Source organism: Gallus gallus, chromosome 19 (genome assembly GCF_016699485.2).
Source record: "Gallus gallus isolate bGalGal1 chromosome 19, bGalGal1.mat.broiler.GRCg7b, whole genome shotgun sequence".
NCBI lineage: Eukaryota > Metazoa > Chordata > Aves > Galliformes > Phasianidae > Gallus > Gallus gallus.
In genome coordinates this window covers 8,547,442-8,567,748 of record NC_052550.1, presented here as the reverse complement: position 1 = coordinate 8,567,748, position 20,307 = coordinate 8,547,442, and the positions used below count along the sequence as shown (strand labels likewise).

Genomic DNA, 20,307 nt, shown 5'->3' with positions numbered 1-20,307 from the left:
GATGGACCAACTCTAAGAACTGAGCAACACGTCCTCAAATGGCAAACTGAAATAGCTTAAAAATAAACCGCAGAACTGCTGAGTGATTTTAGCACTGCTCAGAGCAACGCTGGGCAAATCGCAGGCACTCGCTGGATGCTTATTCACACATTGCAACCCTGCGAACTGAAAAATACATCCGAGCTTCATTAAAAGAGTACAGAAACTTCACAACAGCAGGAAAAGAGCTACTAGAAATATCTGACAAGAAGCGACACTATCTGCATCCACAGTATTTAATTTGTTTGAATAATATAGTTACAGATAAACAGGTTCACTCCATATACAATTACCAATACCTTTTTTAATACAGCTCATATTCCAGTACATCAACACTATTTTATTTACAAGGTATTTATGTACATTAACATCTTTCTAAAGTCAGTGCATTGTCAATAAGCTTTATACAATAATTTACAAAGTGAATGTAGTTAATAGTTAACTTAATAAATTTACTACTAAATCATGAATTAATTTAATTTAAAAAATTAATTACAACCAATGTAACAAACACAGAAGATCAAATAACATTAGTAGATTGTGCTACCTGCTTAAATAAAACATTTCAAAGTAAATCAGTTGAAAATCTTTCACTTTTCATGGAGTTTGGGAAGGGAGGAACAGACAAACAGGAACTGAAAAGAGCTTCTAACCTAGAAGTCCACAATTTGTTTTTCTTCAGTCTCAATGTTCAGATCACTTTAGAGATAAAAGAGCATAAGGGACGGGGAGCAACACTTCACAAGTAAGACAATACTTATTTTGGAACTGACCTGCTCCCCTGACAGAGGCACGACCTCCACAGACAGGGAGGTTTTCGCTTGAATACAGACAGCGAGATCAGCTGATATAATTTCTTAAATAGATAAAACCCAGATCTGGAAATATTCTGGAAATTATACACTTACTGGCAGGCTTGGCATTCTTGTAAAACACATTAAAAGGAAGCCTAAAATTTATTTCAGAGATCAGCAAGGTAAGTATCAACTGTTAGTGAGAATAGAAATCTAAAGAATTTGGAAGATGACACGTGACAAAAATCAGTAGGATCTTAGATCAGCTGAAGAACAAAGGGGTGAAAGTGTGAGACATTTCGTTCATATATGCAAACGCTTTAACACTGAAAATGTTTCAAGAAATGCCTACTCAAGAAATAACCATCTTTTTTCTGGTCTCTGCCAAGACTTGCTCATACTTTCCTTCAACGCAATAAGCCCATTAACTCAAAAGAGCATCTTGCAAGGGTATGATAATTCTGTTTTAATTGCAAGTATATGTATAACCTGTTGCAAAACAGAAAATTCCAAAAGGCAACCAAATTTTGAAAAAAAGAAACCTTCTTAAATTAAGAAATCAATATAAAAATAAAAACCCATGAATGCTACGATAGCTACCTGACAACCACAGCTTCTTATTGGTTTGAAATACACAGTGGATTAATTCACAGCCATTCACTCCAGAGCCCTTACAACAACAAAAAGGAACTGTTTTTTGAATTTAATTATATGAATTTTTTTAAAAGTGCAAACATAAAAGCAACATCAGTCATGAAACATAAGCTCAAGCATCTTTCCTTCCAAAAGCTGGGAACATCTTGTGCAATGTGCACATTTTAAGACACCGTGTGTGCAATCACCGCTACTCTCTTCAACCTGAAGTTTCTTCGAGGCATCTCAAAAGTTTAAGATAGCACTCCTCAGGCAGAAAAGCCATTCCTGAAACATGTTGATCTGCACAGCCAACACGTGGAGAAAATACAGTTAAAATAAACCATTCAAGTGTAGAAATTAATCTCTTCTCAAATTAGGATTTGGTTGTGCTCCCAACATACAGAAAGAAAGCAACTGATACATTAGTGGTGGCAAAACTGGAAAGCTTTCCTACTTCTGGCGTTCATTCTTTATATTTGTCTACTTTCCATTCTCTTTCTTTCCCTGTTTTGCCAGTAAAATGCAATAAAACTGCAGGAAAAAGGAGGTAGCAACATCATGTTGTCCAAAGACAACACTACATTTTTCCCCCATATTTTAAATCTAAGGAGAACTTTAGGGGGTTGTTAGAATAGTTGATAAACTCTACACTACTTTGCTTAGCTCTTATTTGGACTGTTAAATTTAGCTCTTATTTGGTCCTAGTCGGCTTTTCTCAAACCATTTTATTTAAAGGCCAATGGCAGTCTCAGCCTGATGTCTAACATCAGAAACATTTAGAGCATGTAGTGAGACAACAGAACGAAACAATACTATCTCTATATTAACTGCTGTTTAGTTAGGGTTTTCTTTTTGTGCTTTCAGATCACAGGGTACAATAACTATACTTAGCTTATCTGTCTCAATAACGTTTTGCCAAATGTAAGTTTCAGGGTGTTATCCCTCATATTCAAACAGTCTGTGGAAGATCACCCTTTCACTGTAGAACACAGTACTTCTTATAATCTGACTCAAAGTCTTCATCCATGCTGCTTGTGTCTGCCATCTTTTTGCCATCAATCTTTGGCAGAAATTGTGCATAGTCTACCCCCTGCTGCTCATAGAAAAGAATGTAGGCAGAGTCGGTGTCAATTTCATCAGGATGCAATTCCTGCAAAACAGAAGAACACGTTCTGAAATATACATTGGTACAATTGTGTTACCATCACTCGACTTAAAATACACACAATTGCCCTGGAAACAGTACTCTTAAGAGGCTGATCACAACTAGAAGGATCACATTTTCTGCCTTCCTCATTACAGCTATCAGGCTCCATTATTTACTTGGAAAGTGTAACAAATTTTATAGAGCCAAAAGCAAGTACTCAGAAATACTGAAACTTAATTATTCTGTCATTGAATATAAAACAGCTAGCGTCATGGAAATATATTCTTGGATTTCCATTTTCAGTAGCATTTCCGTCTTTGTACAAAACAAGCATCTTCCCTTAACCACATGATAGCTGCTGATGAACAAATGTTAACTTGAAAGAAGCATCACGTATAATTTTAGTTAAAGAAACAAGAAATGCCACAACAATACTGAAATGAAGCAATTTTTGAGATGTTTATGATTTTAAAAGAAGAGTTCTCACAAAACACAAGTTTCTGTGAATCTAGATACCTGAGGCCACAATTTGTTATAACAGAAGATTTACCTTACAGCTACTGTCATTGTAGCAGTACCACTTGTTGTTTGGGTTTTTGGCATAAGTGACATAATGACCCCCTCCCATAATTCCTGAATGGCACTGAGGAAAAAAAAAAAAAAAAAATCAGGCTCAGACATCACAACTGAGAATTCACAGAACAAATTCACCATTTTTTACTGAGTAACAATGCTTCATGACAATCTATTCCTGCCAAAGATGCTTAAATGCTGCAGACTCTCTTAAACAAAATCCCTTTGCTCTGAAGTAGCAGCACACTGCATGTGCCAGACACCTCGTGCATACTGGCCCCAGAGCTCAACATGCCCCATCCACAGCCAGTCTCCCTCAGCCATTCAATTTCTTTTACTAACAAATTTTCTTCCATTATTTTTCTCATCTCATAAAGAATATCACAGTGTTCCTGCTAATTCTGTTTTGTTTTTACTCTTTTTTACTTAATGACTGAATCTGATCAAGCAGAAAAAGCACTAAGTAGAGACGTACTTTTCACTCAGTTTTACAGGCAAATTTATTTTGCTGACTACACTTTCTTCTCCTGTTTGATCACTCTTTACTTTTTGTAATGAACACAATAAACATGTTCAGTCAATCAATGCCACAAAGATAGTTTACTCACATAAAAAGCCAACTTACCGAAATTGCATATAGATTGTAAATAGGGTTAACACAAACTTCTTCTCTTTGGTCATCTGCAATATCATCCTCACTGTGGTTATCAATCTGACCGTTGATACTACCGTTACTATACGCATTCTGTTCACAGATGTATCCATTGGCTAGAGTTACCTCATTGTCCTGAGCAGTATACAGTTCAGTATACAGTTCACTCTGACTACCACTCAGATTTTGCCCTCTCGTAAGAGTATCACTTCGATCAGAAGCGATTTTCTGTTCCTGGTCAGTGCAGTTTTCTTTACTTCCATCCAAGTTTTCTTTGCTACTTGACAGTTTGTTTTTCCCCAGTTGTGGTAGCCGCAGACGCCCTTTGCCTCTTCCTAAAGTCCTTGGGCTACTGTTTGGGCTACTGTTCTTACTTGAAGGACAGCTCGTTCCACTTTTCCTTCCCAGAGATGGAGATGCTAGAACAGAAAACATGTGGACTATTAAGATAAGTAAACGCATAGTCCAGATTTCTGCATTAAAAGAACGCTGTTCCACTGCAACTAATGAGTGCTGTATAAAAGTAGAAGTAGCTGTGCACACACACTCCCATCAACTGAGATTTAACTCTCATGTAGGAGCACATTTCTCAGGCTCAATTCTGCCCACTATACCAAATACTGGTACTGTCCATGCTTATGTTCTTTTTTTTTTTAATGGTAAAGCTTCATTAAGTTTTCCAAGGCAAACAACAGAAATGGTGAGTATTTCAGAATAATGTAGTACTTTAACAAAATTATATATATACACACACACACACACAAAAAACAGTATATCATTTTTCCCAATTATCAGCATTTAGTGGAAGTTTACCTAATTATTACCTACCTTTGATATTATTCACGACATTAGCAGTGTTAAGGGATGATGGACTTCTGTTCACATCTCCTTCTGCTGAATAAGTGATCTGCAGATCTGCTTTTTTAGAGTCCCCTTGAAGAGTCCGTGCTTCAGGAATTTCATCAATTTGAGGAGTTAGCTGTTTTCTCTGAAAATGACTCGGATCCCTTTGTACCAAAAAGGCACTTGGGTCAAAATTTTCTCGGGGAAATTTAACAATTTTCTGAGATTTTATCCAGCGGCCATTTACAAACTGAAATCTTTTCAGGTGAATGATCTAAGGAGAGAAATATGTTAAAAAAAATTTAAGGATTATATCAGAGTGAGTAATTTCACTGTGAAATGTATTTTTTCTCCTGAAGCATACACATTTAATCATTTATTAATAAAACAGTAACCATGGAGTATGTGACAATTTGGATTGTGAAACTAATATTTTCACAGGGAGATGCTGGAGAGGTTTGCTTCTCTTCAGTGACAAATATAGTGATGTTTTGCATAACCTACCAAGTCTGAAAGCAACAAAGGCAGGTGGTTACACAACTAGACAAAAGATCACATTGCCAAAAAGACTGCTTAAGTGTGAACTCTGTCAGAACAGATGAAACAGAATACAAAATGCCACATTTGCTGCCATGTAGCAGCTAAAAAGATTCAAAAAGAAATGAGGTTTATTTCAAGTTGTTTGCCTGCATTACAGAAACGTGTGCTGCAAACTAAGTCAGTGCCATCCTGAGACCATGAGCAAAAACCCATCTTAGTCAGAACAAGATGACATAATTAGCAATTCAAATCTGTAACCAATGCCCTTTGCTTTTATTGTTGTGGAGGAAAACTAAACAATATCATACCAAAATGGGAGGAAGCCTCCAAAGATCTAGTTTTTTTGTAGCCAAACAATGGGTCTTGCATTTGGAACAGTAGTACATCTCATCTTCACCCAGTTCTTCTTCACTCGTGAAGGCTCTAAGACAGCTATCCAGGTTGATGGGCTCTGCTTGAGCTCGGCGGCTTTGTTCAACACTTTCATGCTCTTCTACAATCTGAAGTGAGATAGAACTGTATCTGACTTGGAAATATATACAAATTGCTCAGAGGAAGCCTCTGTTCACAGTATCACACAAATAAACACTAATTAAGGATGGAAAATTAAGGATGCACTAAATTCTAGCAGAAAATATATTTCGATTATGAAGAAGCAAACATACAAATAATGCACTGTCCTTATTCTGGCTTACATAACAATCTATAAAGCACAACACTTTCGATAGCTGGTCGAGTTCAACTCAGCTACGTCTGTCTTTAGATCAGTTTCATAGACTCAATAAATCAAATAGGTTTACTCATGGATAACTGTTTATGACACTGGCATCCTCAGAAAAATCTATTTATTAACTTTATCTTGGTGAACTACTAACAAATAACGAGAGGTTTGTGTTGCAATTTTACCCGTTCCTGGGATGTCTGGTAGCGCAGATGGAGTGCTGTTGGATCCCAGTCTACAGCAATGTAAGCATTCCCAACAGAAGCTCTATCCTCTGTGCATTCAATTTTACAGCCACGACAAAATCTAAGACAAAAAGTTAGATGTGGGATATAAACTGCCCAAAACATGCCCGATTTTACATTATTTCACACTTCAATGTAAAATACAGACATTTTTACAAAACAATTTTTAGGACAAGTTTGGTACAGAATTTTAATACATATGAGAAATTGAAGCAGTTGAGTAATCCCAGCTATCTACCTGTGTATATTGTTGAACTACCTGCTGCACACACAAATAAAATACAAAGCTTTGTTTCCACAGGCAAACACACATTTACCTAATTGTAAAGGTCTGGAACTTGCAGTAGCATGTCTGTTAGGGAAAATTTCAATGCATGTGCCCAGGGTGAATATCAAACCATCCTATTTCTGTTCTTACCCTCCGAACAGTGGAGAAGTGAGTGAGGGCAGATATGTACATGCTATAAAAGTTCAGTTTTGTATGAAATCCTCACAAATCATCTGAACAAGTACATATGTGTGCCTGCATATAGGTACAAATGCACACAGAAGATGGTAAGGAGTTAAAAGGTTTTGGCTTTTTATGATTTACTGACTTTCTCCAAATTTAAGGTTTCTGTCAGCAGAACTTACAGCTCTTCAAGTCATAAAAGTTATCCTGCAGCACAAGTCTGCCATGTGAGTGTGCTGGTTAAATTACATTCCTGATTCTTATTGATATTAGCTCTAAAGACTGAAATATATCAAAACCCCATTATCATTAAGTTACATTTCTGCTGAAGTGATTCCCTTAAGTCTAAAAATTTACCTGTACCACGGACACCAAGCACAAGAATTTCCATCCTTCTGAACCACTCTTAGTGTGAATGGATACTGATATCCCATGCTGTCATCACTGAAACACAACATGAAACAATGTACAAGACTGCTACAAATCCATGGCATAACAAACTATGCAGCAATTTATTGCTAAGATATATGAAATGCGACCACATGACAGTTGCGTTATTTTTCCATTTGAATGAATTATCGATCAGTGCATGAGAATGAACCAATTAAGTTGTGCCAAGCATACCTTTAAGTGCAACTGGAAGGTATACTGCATTCAGCTACACTAAAAGGATTAAAAGGTTTTTGTTGTTCTTTGTTGTTTTTAAATTATTCTCGTTAAACTTCATTCTAAAATGAATCCTTATGAAAATAACCCACTAGATGTCATCTATAGGCAGAAATCACTTGAAGTAGAAGCACACAAAATTATTCTTCGAATTGTTGACATTAAAAACCTAATTGTACATTTAAAAGCATATACTCATTCAACACATCTTTATGAGAAGTTAAAATTAACGAAGGTGAAAACCAAGTATTTTTAAATCTTGTAAACAAATCTCAGCTATGGTATTACAGCTCAAGTCAGAGGCTGGCATGCCAAACTCACCAGTCTTGTGCATGATTACTGGCTTCCTGAGGGGGGAGGGGGCTGGCAAGCCTGGAAACCTGAATCCATACTGCATCATACAGATCTTTTTTCCGTGTGTGAACTGTACAAGGAACAATTAGTGGCATCCCAAAGAGACTAGGACGATTCTTCTGAGATGAAAGAAAATATAGCTCTGTCCGCATCTGCATAATTGGAAAAAAAGGAATGACTCAGATACAAGTACACATTACCTCATATTGCCATAATGACTAGGATGCTGACCTTGTTTTATATTTTAGGTTTCAGCAATTAAAACAAAGCATTAACTCGATTAAAAGTGCACTATTCCAGCAATTTTTCTTTTTTTTTTTCTCAGTTTCACTGAAACTGCCTGAAAGCCTTTTTGTATTATTTTATGGTATCACAACAATGCTATTAATTATTAATGCTATTTAAGCACTAGACCACATCAACATCTGTTTCAACTACGTACATTTTTTCGTATATCAAACAATGCACATTTCTTACTTTTCTCATCCAATAGCAGTACTGTCATGCAGACACCGAATGATGCTACTCTCTGCTCCCAAATGACCTCTATACTAGGCAAGCTTATGTTTTGTACAGAAAGAAAACCTTTACATTTAGAGAATACACAACTTGCTCCATGCAGACAAATTGGCCTTTGTGCTACATATCTTATTTGCAACAAAGACATCACACTGACTTAATGACTCTTGGGTACAGTAAACTCCTATGGCCTTGCAAAAATTGTATACAACTGACCCTTTCCACCAATTAGGTTTTCGACAATGATGGACAAAGACTGCTGGAAAAGTTGCTCTTTCCTCTTACCGAAAGTTGTACAACTAGCAAGCTATAATGGCTCAAAAGCATGCTACCCAACACTTAAGTTCTATCGAAGTTAAGAGAAAAGAAACTTAAGAGAACAAAGCAGGAAAAGCCTCATACAAACACGCAGTAAATTAAAATAGGCTTCCAGCCCACATCCATTAAGCTGTAAATGTCAACAGGCTCTGAAGACACGAGACAGTGCACACCAAATACATGGCTATTTGAGGTGGTCAGCCATCCAACTTTGACATTTAGAGTTCAACACTACTAACACTACTACAGATGCTTTTTCCAAAGAGTAGTTAATGCCAGCAGAATGAACTATGAATGTACTATGCATCTTCACTCTGTTTCTGTGTCTGAAATAAGGCTGTTCCATGTAATGGAGAAGAAACGCATTTCAAGTACTTCCTCTAAGGAGAATTTTTTCTGCTCAAAGAATCGAGAACATTTAATCAGGGAGCTAGTGAGCACCCAAGTATGCATCTCAGCATTAGAGAACTGGGAAGCACGCCAATACTAATGGAAGAAAAATACATCAACAGTAGATACTATTTAAATCTACAAGAGTTGTATGTCCAAATAACTTAGTGCATACACAGTAGGGAAACATATTCATGATTCCTTATAAAAAATGCATATTAATTTATCATAAGGATGTAGAATACCTTCACTGACTTTCTCTAAGTGTTACACAAATCAATTAAAATGAATGCAAAATCTACTAACCATTTTTCTGTGGACTGCAATTATGTACCCTGTGCATGGACTATCAGAAAGCAGGGGCACGTGACCATTGAGAGTCCAGTTGGCAAGGTTACGTTCTGTTCCACATGGCACTACAGTATTTGGCATTCCATTTGGAATCAGGGTTGGTTTGGGAAGGTCTCCATTCATCATTATGTTGGGTGCTCCATTAGCTGATGATCCAGTCGAGATATCTGTAGATAGACAATTACCTTACTCAGCTTCATCAACCATAATGCATCACAAGCTTTTTAGGTAATCTTTTATTTGCCTAAAATTTTGCCAAAGAGCAAGGAAGAACAGAGGCATTTACGATCTATGAAACCACAAACAACAAAAAAAAATGAAAGCAAAAACTGAACACTTCTTTTTGTTTTGTTCTTAATACATTCTACTTCAGAGCCAATCTACAAATAACAGAATATTTCGCATATTTCTAACTAAAATGTGTATCTAGTGATCTTCAGACTGCTATGCTGGGCATAACCACAATAAGGATCATAGATCAGCAGCCCACAGAGAGATGTTCATAGCACCTCTGCGGACCAAAACTTGGACTTGTGTCTTTTTTTTTTTTGAGTGTCACCTTTTACACTACACTAAGTAGTAAGGTTTTTCTCCTGAATTCCTGCAGTACCTAAGCACTGAGTATTTCACATAAATGGGAAATATGTTCTTTTACCTGACTGCACAGGACTTGATGCTGATGTTGGTGATCCTGGAACTGGTATTTCAAATGCACACAAAAACCCGCTCACTGATAACCGGACTTTCTGGTTGTCCTGAGGAAAATTCTTCATTGAAAAAGGAAAGATCAGTCAGATATGTACATATTTCTGTGACTCCAAACACATTCTGTTCTTTTGAAAACAGTACACCTATCAGATTATCTGCTTTCTTACACCTTTCTATAAGGAGAAAGGAGAGCCAACAAGCAGATGATTTTGCATCAATGTAAGCATATCATACACCCTGTACAGAACTTCTACTTTAGTCTCCAGTCTCTTGACAGTGTTTAAGCTCAGAGCATTCTCACTTGAGATTTGTTACAGGATGATTATATGTTTTTCTAAAAAATATCATTAGTAATGAATTCAATTAAACTTCTGCAAGCTTTTACTTTTCATTTTATTTACAAGTTGTTTATCTTTGCTCAGCTTACTCTGATTTTAATTTAAAGCAAGTTGAACTACAGTTTAAGATTGAAATATAAATTGAAGTTCATGTAGAGATACAGCCAAGCTGACTTGCTTAATCACACTTGCAGTTAAATTATTTCACATTCCTGGTATACAAAGCTTAATGTCAAAAAGAATGAAGACATGCCAACATACACAAATAACAGTAAGAAATTTGCAGAAATTTTTTTTTCCTTTTTACCTTTATATTGGAACTATGCACTTCTGCAAGTAGTATCTGTTCCGGTTTTAGTCCACAGAGTTCACTTAACTGTTTTTTCAAACCCGTATATTTTTCATCCATGTTCAATCTCAGGCCATATCGAACGGGAGTAGTACCATCCAATTTGATTACTTCAGAGGGGAAAAGAAACACCACGGTCAGCAAACCAGGAAAGAATTAATGGAGATAAAATACTACATATTCTACTTATAAGGAAGTAACTTCTTCCACTAGGAGCCGATTTTCATTTTATACTTTTTAATTTATTACCAGGCAATAAAATTTGTTTAGCTTTCTATCACCTTTTCTCTTCTTACTCTATGCAGAAGACAGACAGCCTCCACAACACAAGAAGCAAAGCTCTCAAAAAACCCTCAATTTTTTGTTTCTGTACTAAGTTCTTCCATCAAGATGGAAAGCAGGCCATCTATGCTCAGTTTTTATAGGTTTTATTTTTGTTTAACCACATTCCAATGCATATTCTTGTGCTCTATAATATAAAATTGTTTAACTACGTTTTAAGTGTAAATGCTGACACAAACAAATTTGGGGTGTTTTAGAGCTGTTCCTTGAAAATCCATTCTACATACAGAGCTTCTATTTTAGCACAGGCAAGTTTATAGGGAGATAAATAACGACTCACCTGTAATTTCGAGGTGCATGTAGCTATCCATGGGCAAAGGTAAGGATAAAAAATTGAAAGGGTCAAACCTAACGCTTATGTGTCCACAAGTTTTACATTTAACTTGTGATTTCAGCTGCCCATGAAATAAATCTACAACAATTGATCTGTTTCTTCTCAGATGGTTTTCCCAGGCCTAAAACAAATTGCAGAGAAACAACACAAAGTTAGAAGTTGCAGACTACTTGCTTGCACTACAGGAAAAGGCTATGTTGGAAGACCTCTCGAGTTCTGTCAGCCTATGGAATTCAAATGTACTTCCACAGAAATGGTTTACTGATTAAAAATAGTGAGTATTTAGTTTCAATGGCAGTAAAGAATATTTCCTTCCCTTAACAAGATAATCAAAGTACGACATAATTTGAAGTACTTCTGGAAGGATCATCACCTTGAAAAAAAAATGTCTTATTATTCTGAAGTCATTCAAAATGATCACGAAGTATCATCTTTATACCTTATTATAATATTTAAATTAATCGTATTTTCAGATCAGATGTGAAACTGACTCCTTAAATCACAAATCTAACAAGTTTCAGAAGACAGTCCAATTCTGAAAGAACACCACCACACGCACAGAAATCACGTAGTTTCTGACAGCTTACCGTTATGAAGGAAAAAGAGAAAAATAAAACAAATAAACCTGAATAAACAAATGAAAATACTTGAACCTCTACCTCAGCTGCTACTTCCCAGTCTGGCCGACCATCGCTATCTTTCAGTTCAACATATGGCTTATCATGAACTCTATTCAAATCCTCGTGAAGACCATCCAAAAGAAAAGCCAGAAGCTCCTGTGAGTCTTGCTGTTGAAAGCCATTAAACCTTGGAGCATATTTTGCTATTGTCCACTATAAAAAAAAGCCAGAGAGTTTATTCACATTACATGACAAAAGTTGTAACAACAAATCAAAATACCATAGAGAAAAATGTGTGCTGTCAACAAACACAAATGCAATTGCCAAGAATTAAAGACAACTCCCTATGTTTTCAGAACAAGAGACTGACAGGTGACTACTGACAGGTAATGCATAATCTTCTGTTCCTAACAAGGGCTACAAAAATCCACATCTCACAACCTCCGATTTGTATCAGGTAAATCCTTTGAGCTCACGACCACTGAATCATGATTATATTCAACAGAAATCTGCTCTAGTACTGACCCTCAGAACAGATGCACCCTGGCCAGCTCCAAATAGATGTCTTGGCTAGACATAGGCCTTTCCCAAAAGAGCAAGTGCTGTGAACACTTTGGGGTAAAAAGTGATGATTCCAGATATGCTTGCCGGCTTTACAGCCAACTTCTATCACACAGAGTGTAGTCCACACTTCCTTTTCTTTCTCTAGGGAGATACTGATTTGAGTCCCAGAACCAATGCAGTTAACACTGAGAAAAAGTGCATCAAATTTTCTGCTATTTTAAGGAATTCTTCCTTTCTGCTTTTAAATAACACACATCACAGACTTACCCGCAACTTCAGTGGTGCTATATTCTTCTGAGTCCCACTCCACAACTCCTGAACTAAATCCCCATAGCACTTGGCCATGTGTCCTTTCATTCCTATTGGATTTGTCCTAGAAATGACAAAGAAATTAATATCAAAGTAAAGTTAAACAAAATTCAAGCATGAATATAAATGAGGAAGCACAAAAGCTTCTTGAACTATTTTAACTCACCCCAAAACAAAAAAGCATTACAGCTCCACACATCTTAAACTACTGCCTGTTACATAGCTGACGTTTTATAACAACGGATTGGAAGGACTTGCTCATACTACTTCTGAAAGCAGAAACTCATTTCAAGAAATGCTACAACATTTAAGTGCCAATGGTCTCAAAAAAAGTACCTGTTAAGTTCATAAAGGTGTCTTCCTGAGATGAAATACCGTGTCAGAGGTTGCGTATTACTGACACACTGGATACTAGAGTTCATGAAACATGTGTTACCCAGATTGCTTAATCCAGTAGCACCCTTCTCAGTAGGAACTGAGAAAAAGAAAACATAATTATGTCAGTTCAGCAGATGTGAATGATTAGTCAGGAATGGTATACCGCTGAAGTTCAGAATATGACATTCTCACCATAACCATTATAATTGAAATTGCTCCTACTTATGAGACTATAGCTAGCACAGATTCTATAGAGGGCCAGCCTGTTCAAAGCATCCACTCTCCCAGCTCTACTTACGTCAACAAAAATTGAAGTCAGTATTTTGTTGGATTTGATCTACCATCAAAAAAAGATGAAACCCACAAAATCCAGAATTTGCATCTCAGTGTCTGAAAGTACATCTATCAATCTATCACGCTTTACTAGCATCTAAGCCAACAAAACAGAAAGAACAAGCAAAGCCCCATGGGTATAGAAAACCTCTTCCAATGTTAAGAACACTTAAATTGAGTTGTTTCAGTACAATGTAACCTCTTGGATTTTTCTCCTCACTGTACAAAGCACTTACCTTTATGTCTGTCTATTTTACTGCTGTTTGCTATAAAAGACATCTCTTCAGGCCAGCTCATGTCTTTGTTTCGAACTAGAAAGAGATACAGCACAAGATTTTTTTGTTTGCCACATATTCCAGACAGCTTATACAGCTAAAGACATTTAATTTAAATTTGCAAATTTTAATTGAGATCATACATTTGTTCATTTACAGTACACTATTATTTTTACTTTCATTTCAATTCTTTCCCATCGTTACTGGAAATCATTCTAGCACTGGCATCACTTCAACTATGTCAAGAATATCCTTGAGATTTCTTTCTTGTCAGATAACAATTTTGCAGTACCTGTTTCAATATTTAAGATGACATCCCTAAGACTTGTATCAACCTGTTCATTTCAGGAATGATCACTAGTATTTTTTTTTGTTTCTGTGTACAAACAATAGATTCTTGTGTACTTCAAAACAGTGACAAATCATACACGTTTCATTCCTAAGCTAACTTGTCCACCATCTCCCCATGAATCCCTTCCCTCTGTAAGCCTGTCTCACATTGACACAGCGCTTGCCTGGCCACATCAACAAAGTGGCTTAAGGAACTGATATTGCTAAAAATAAAAAATAGTTATTTTTTTACTATATTACTTCTCACAGCCAGCTCATCAAGTAGGTGACAAATAGTTGGCCGCAAGTGACACAATAAACAGGAGGGGCAGATGGCTTCTTTCAGTGGCAGTGTTGATTTTGTTCACTCAACTACAGCCTCAGGATTGTTTCAGCTGATACCTGCAGACCCTCTCTCCCCTCTCTACACATCAATACTCCTTTCTTCCCATGTGTTTAGTGATTAACATAGATAACACAGTTAACTGCGTGAGCCATTGTGCCAATTTTAAATTGATTATACATGAACTGAGCCAAGTGGCAAAAGGACAACTCCATCTGGCACAGCAGCCTGAAGCGTAACATAAAACTATGCTAAATGAAACTTCTACAGAAACAACACAAGAAACAAATTTATACCCTGTGTAACCTTATGGACAACAGCAGGGTGGACCTGTTTTGCAGATTAAGAGATCAGATGCAAAGTCAGGTCAAACTAATTTAAGAAGTCAACTAATCCATGCACTCTGATATCTCTGGCAAAGGTCTAATTTATTAGTAACTGACAGTACTCTGCCAGGCACAGTACTGCATGGCAGAAGGATAAGACTCAATTGACAAACTGAAACAAGAATGGCTTTGCTTGCTTATAAAGCTTTTTCACCATGAGTACAGTCAGTCAAGCAGAAATGTATTAGGTTCTTTGCAGACTGGAAAAGAAAAGCAGCTTGTAATGAAATTCTTAGAAATGAACCTGACGTGGACTGAAACACGCAGCTGTCCTGTCCTCTTGCTTTGTAAGAATGTGTTCACATGAGTATCATAACATGAATTCTTGTAAAATCAGTGGGGGGGGGGGGAATCAAATAATGCAAAAGCCTCAGATGCACCACACAGCTTTCACTTTCTCTCTGGTGTTCCAGTTCCTACTGTAGCAGTAATGAATTGATTGCAGCTTTAGTACTTCTTTCAGTATTTCTCCCAGTATATACAGATAGGTGCAAATTTACACATACTCTTCTTTCTCAAAACATCCCCAAAGAATAAATATTTGGGCAGCAGGCTAATGCATTTGAATAGCAGTTCGGGCAATGACTCTGTGGTGTAATATGCACAACATATTAAGGATATATAGAGTAAAAAAAACAATTTTCTTAGTGTGAAAACCATTTCATACGCTTCTTTTATACCTTCTATTACTAGATGCTGTTCATCTTGGATTTTAAGATATTCCAGTCTGTGGTCTTCATCATCCAGCAAAGTAAGGTAGTTCTGCAGAAGAAAAAGACTTCATAGAGTTATTATTGCTAGTCCTAAAATTCTCTGAGGAGGTTTTAAACTCAAAGCAACCAAACTAAAATAGTATTAATTTTCTTTCCACAAAAGAGTACCAGTTTCCTAATTAATTAAATGAAATTAATTAAATATAGCAGTTCACTGATCAGCACAAGCATCTATTTCAGCGCTCCAGTTTTAGGTGGTATTTCTCACCAGAGAATTACATGTACTCAGTGGTTCGGAGGAATACGTTCTGCTTGCTCACTGTGATTTCTTCACATACACATCTAGAAGAGATTCTGCAGGGCTACTGGCTTGCACCAGTAGAGGCAATAGTGTCGTGTATGTCAATGAAAGCACGTATTTTTACTTCCATTTAGAACAGTTTTTATGAAAATTTACATTATGAGTATTAATCTGTCAGCCAAATGCCAATTTTTAAATGTATTACAGGAAAAATTGATTTTTATCAAGCTAATAACACCAGAATATAAATTTCACTGCTTGAAGTGCAATAAAATCTCTTCAAAAAAAAGTGGAGTTAGTGAAATTTTTATTTACACATTTTGGTCCAAGTTCTCTGATGTGAATGGCTATAAGTAGCAAAGGAAACTTATGGCCTTTATTTCTCCTATGCATGTGTGAAAATACCACGATATAAAGTATTCATACAGAGTCAAACAGAAAGAAGAAAGCACACCAACATTACCTCGCTGTTGTACAACCAGAGGCGCATATCTTCTTCCTTTATACGCAGCCTCTGAGAGAGATACTCGTGTATCTCTTTAATTGTCTGCATTCGACTGAAGCAGCCAGTGTAAGCCAGCACTCTTTTTAAAGGAGCATTCGGCGAAGGTACATTCCCTGGGTTCAGAACAAAAGAAAAAGGCAAAAGAACACATATACCCATATGCAAACTGAAACACAAATCAGATATATAACAACTTACTATGCATACTTCAAAATATTGTATTTTTTGTGCGGGAAAAATAGTTCTCCTTCTTCAGTTTCAGAATTAGAATGGTGTGTTACATGGAAAGCTAGATGTTAGCAACCCTTGGGAACATCTCACATCAACACAAAGCCAAAGTTATGCGATCATAAAGATAAATACATCTCCCTCATTACCAAAACCTATTAGAAAATTGCTCCATTACGATTCTCAAAGGAAACAATTCAAAAGAAATTTCAAAACGACTGGACGACTCCTGCCTTTTTTCCTGTTAAGGATGGTATCAAAGACAATGGTCGTTTTCAAAATAAAAAGCTTCAAAATTCCACCATCATTTTCTTTTGAAAGCACACTGCAAGCTAAAAATAAGGCTGAAAGGAAATCAGTCTGACTGCTCTTGGAAGCAGCACAACTTTGCTCCACCTCTGACCTGGGGGGACAAAAGCATCTCAGCAGTTTCACAACAGAAGTGCTCCTTGTAACCAACATCCTCACAACCACCAACCCATATGATTTCCATCAGAATTTCTAAACCGTTCTGTGTTGGCAAAAAAAAAATATTTCATCAGTCAAGACTGTTGTTGTTTTCTACAACATGAAAACATCTTCAAACATTTGCAAAAGCTCAGTTTGAAACAGATGACGCCAACTTTCTATGCCTCACTTTTTGAGCTTCTTTAGTTTAAAAACTTCAGAAGTTCCCCATGCCTACACAGTCTGGAGCACATTAATAGAAAGCTTTTGTTCCACAGCCTGACTGGGCAACTGCATTAAGTAACCACAAAAATGACTGTTCTACTTTCATCAAACAATTAAAAAAATTAAGTAGTACCATATGAAAAGATGCAGTATTACATGCAATTTGGCAAAAGGGTAAGACTGTACTGTAATCACCTTAAAAGTCAGCAGAGCATCAGTTTTCAAGTATACCAAGCAAAGTACTGATTTTTTTTTTTTTTTTTAAGAATACAAAAAGCATTTTCTGAGATTAAGGATCAGAGGATTAGTTGTAAGATTACAGCAAGAAAGCACATTTGAAAACTCAAAAAGATTAATAATTGATTGGGCAAATAAATTAGTGCAGAGCAAAATAATTTTAAATCAAGATCAAATTTGTTACGTTGGAAAATTCCCTCTATTTGACTTTGGATATTTTAGGACATTCAAGGGAAAACAAATTTGGGTAGCAGGCAGTTTCTGCAGCAGAACTTGATCGAGCAGGCAGCCACCATTTACACATTCAGTTTGTGATTCTACCAAAGCAGTGAGAAATGGAGCATCTGCATGAGATTTTTAAACATATGCTAAGAGCAAAAAGGCTACAAGATTTATCTTTTCAGCAGTCAGATGAGCCGAATTTCAGACAAATGTTACTGAGGATACTCAAACTGTGTGTATCCAAATGCACATACATGTGAAAATCATATTTCTTCAGACTTCCTGTACAAGTCGAGTATGCAACTACACTCACAAATGGATAACCAAAACCAAATCCCTGTAAAATTTTTAAGCTAAAACATGAAAATTTTTTTCTGCCAATGACATGTACAATTTTTTTGTTGAGCATTAATACCACAACTACAGCATGTGTATTTTAATTGGAAGTTTAATTCTACCCAATAGTCCTTCCAAGCTGCATCAAGTAATAGTCTTCATGTTCCATTAATTCAGCCCTGTTCTATAGGATATTAAAATGCCTTTGGGCATTGAAGTCTAGCTGCCCAAGTAACTCAGAACCAGATGACTTTATACACCATGGTACTGCCAGATATGCACCCTGTGTGTATTCTAGGGCTACGTAATTAGCTACCAGTGGGGATCATCAGATCTGCCCTTCTTAGCTCTTTACCTTATGCAGTGCTCATTTCTCACTTGCAATTTGTCAATCAATTTGCACTAACTACACAACATAACTGATTTCACTAAAAATGCTCCCCTCATGCCTCTTGCTTTTAAAAGAAGAGGGAAGGAAAGCCTTTTAATTTTTTACCAAAAGCTGATTTGTGCCTCACAGTTCATTAGCTGGTGTGCAAGCACAGTGGCAGCAAGCTTGCTTCTATGGCTCTGGGTCTCAATTTCTGAGAAACTGCACACTCGTATTCTTGCTGCATTCTTAAGTTACCTCTAGGTAAATGCTGAGGAAACATTCTCAGGCTCATCATACCCATATTCACCCAGATGTTTGACTGCTGTGTTCGCGTGGCAGGCTGTTGTCTCAGAAAGAGCAGATACCGAGGAAATAACTCCAGTTCAGGCACATTTGTCTTGCTATTTTTGATCACCTAGCAAAGACAATTAAAACACATTTCAGAGACACTTGTTCCAGAAGTGTAGGGAATCCTATTAGAAGCAGGAAGCAACAATTAAAGCCCTGAGATAGATAAAAATTAATGTTTTACTAAGGGGCAAGAAATCTGAATTTCTTCATGAAGTCTTATGCAAATATCCACTGCAATAAAAATTTACTTATTTCTGTGTACTTTCTGAAGCTTTTAGTATCAGACTATCAAAAGCAAACATCTTATTTAATGGAAACAGAGCCTCCCATACAATGCTATGGAAAGAACATTCCTGTGATTCCTGAAATGCATTTGAATTTACAGTGAAACTCACTAATTATACTCAGTCTATACTTCAATGTGAAAGGTTCACAACTATTAAAAAAATAAACTTATGTCCACACATTTCTTCTGTTTTCAAATATAGTATCAAATTCAAGTCTTTGTATTGCAAGGGTACACCAAAATTAACCTGCATTTTGATACGCTGATAGAAAAAGCTGTAATTTCCCTGGAACGTGACTTGCAGCTTTTCAGCCAACATTCCTACTAAGAACTTGCTATCTAGATCTGCCCAAACGTAGAAATACATAAACAGCAGGACTTTTGTGAACAGGAGAATCAGAAGAAAACACTCAGCTTAAGTTATGAGAAGCAATACAATGCACTTAACTGCCATGGCACTAAACTTCAGTTACAACAAAAAATAGCACGCTGACATTTTCTGGAAAGCAGCAGCAGGACAGACCCCGATGTGGGGCAGGAGACTGACTGAGCAGTCCCTGTACACACATAACCAAAGTGTCCTCATCATCTCAAGTGCTCAAATTAATATTTTGACAGTTAGCTAATTATGGTCTGCAAATCTGAGGCTTATGCATACACTATTTATATTTGTACAGCTAGGATATCTAAACTTAAATTCTTCCGTTTGGAATAGAAGCATTGGCATTATCACAAAAATCTCAAGCACATTAGTCTGTACTGTGATAAAGTGATACGGCCTTTTCTGGATTATGAAAGGTGTTTGTTTCTATGGAGAATGTGTGGGAGGAGGGTAACAAGCCAGTGATTTTTCACTGTAAAAATCACTGTCAATACTATGGCTAACAGATCAAATCCTCAAAGAATCATACAGCAAATTCTCCTCCATTTCCAACACCAAATCTAAAACTAATTTTAAAAAAAGAAGGGCAGCTTCAAATCTGCTTGAAATCAAAACATTAAAAAAAGAGGCCTGCCTTCTATAAACATATTCATCTAGCAAGCTACAAAATGTTTCACAACTTATTAAAAAAAATTATATACAGGCAGACCATCAGTTCTGAAATTTCTGCTCACCACAAGGTGAATTATATCAAAGAACGTTAAAGGATGAGGAGGATTTGGCGGTCACACATGAACTCGGTGCAATTATGACCAGAGAAATCAAATAGTACTGAAAAATGTCTGGGCTACCT

General features: G+C 36.6%; 1 protein-coding gene across 6 annotated transcripts in view; it reads right to left on the bottom strand.

The window, feature by feature from the left end:
• Nucleotides 1-261: 261 nt before the first annotated feature.
• Nucleotides 262-20,307, bottom strand: part of USP6 (ubiquitin specific peptidase 6) — a 60,161-nt gene continuing 40,115 nt past the window's right edge. For 4 of the 6 annotated variants that reach the window (XM_040650526.2, XM_040650528.2, XM_004946740.4 and 1 more), the window contains 19 exons: nt 18,691-18,850; nt 16,326-16,480; nt 15,529-15,610; nt 13,751-13,825; nt 13,140-13,278; nt 12,762-12,867; nt 11,970-12,143; nt 11,257-11,431; nt 10,593-10,744; nt 9,895-10,006; nt 9,195-9,406; nt 7,629-7,813; nt 6,999-7,085; nt 6,131-6,251; nt 5,533-5,724; nt 4,670-4,958; nt 3,815-4,260; nt 3,167-3,259; nt 262-2,619 (listed from right to left, as the gene is read on the bottom strand). In XM_040650526.2, the coding sequence (XP_040506460.1) occupies nt 2,446-2,619; nt 3,167-3,259; nt 3,815-4,260; nt 4,670-4,958; nt 5,533-5,724; nt 6,131-6,251; nt 6,999-7,085; nt 7,629-7,813; nt 9,195-9,406; nt 9,895-10,006; nt 10,593-10,744; nt 11,257-11,431; nt 11,970-12,143; nt 12,762-12,867; nt 13,140-13,278; nt 13,751-13,825; nt 15,529-15,610; nt 16,326-16,480; nt 18,691-18,850 (3,129 nt within the window). In that variant the 3' untranslated portion in view covers nt 262-2,445. The remainder of the gene's footprint in view (nt 2,620-3,166; nt 3,260-3,814; nt 4,261-4,669; nt 4,959-5,532; nt 5,725-6,130; nt 6,252-6,998; nt 7,086-7,628; nt 7,814-9,194; nt 9,407-9,894; nt 10,007-10,592; nt 10,745-11,256; nt 11,432-11,969; nt 12,144-12,761; nt 12,868-13,139; nt 13,279-13,750; nt 13,826-15,528; nt 15,611-16,325; nt 16,481-18,690; nt 18,851-20,307) is intronic. The other 2 variants (XM_040650527.2, XM_415892.6) reach the window with 1 other exon arrangement.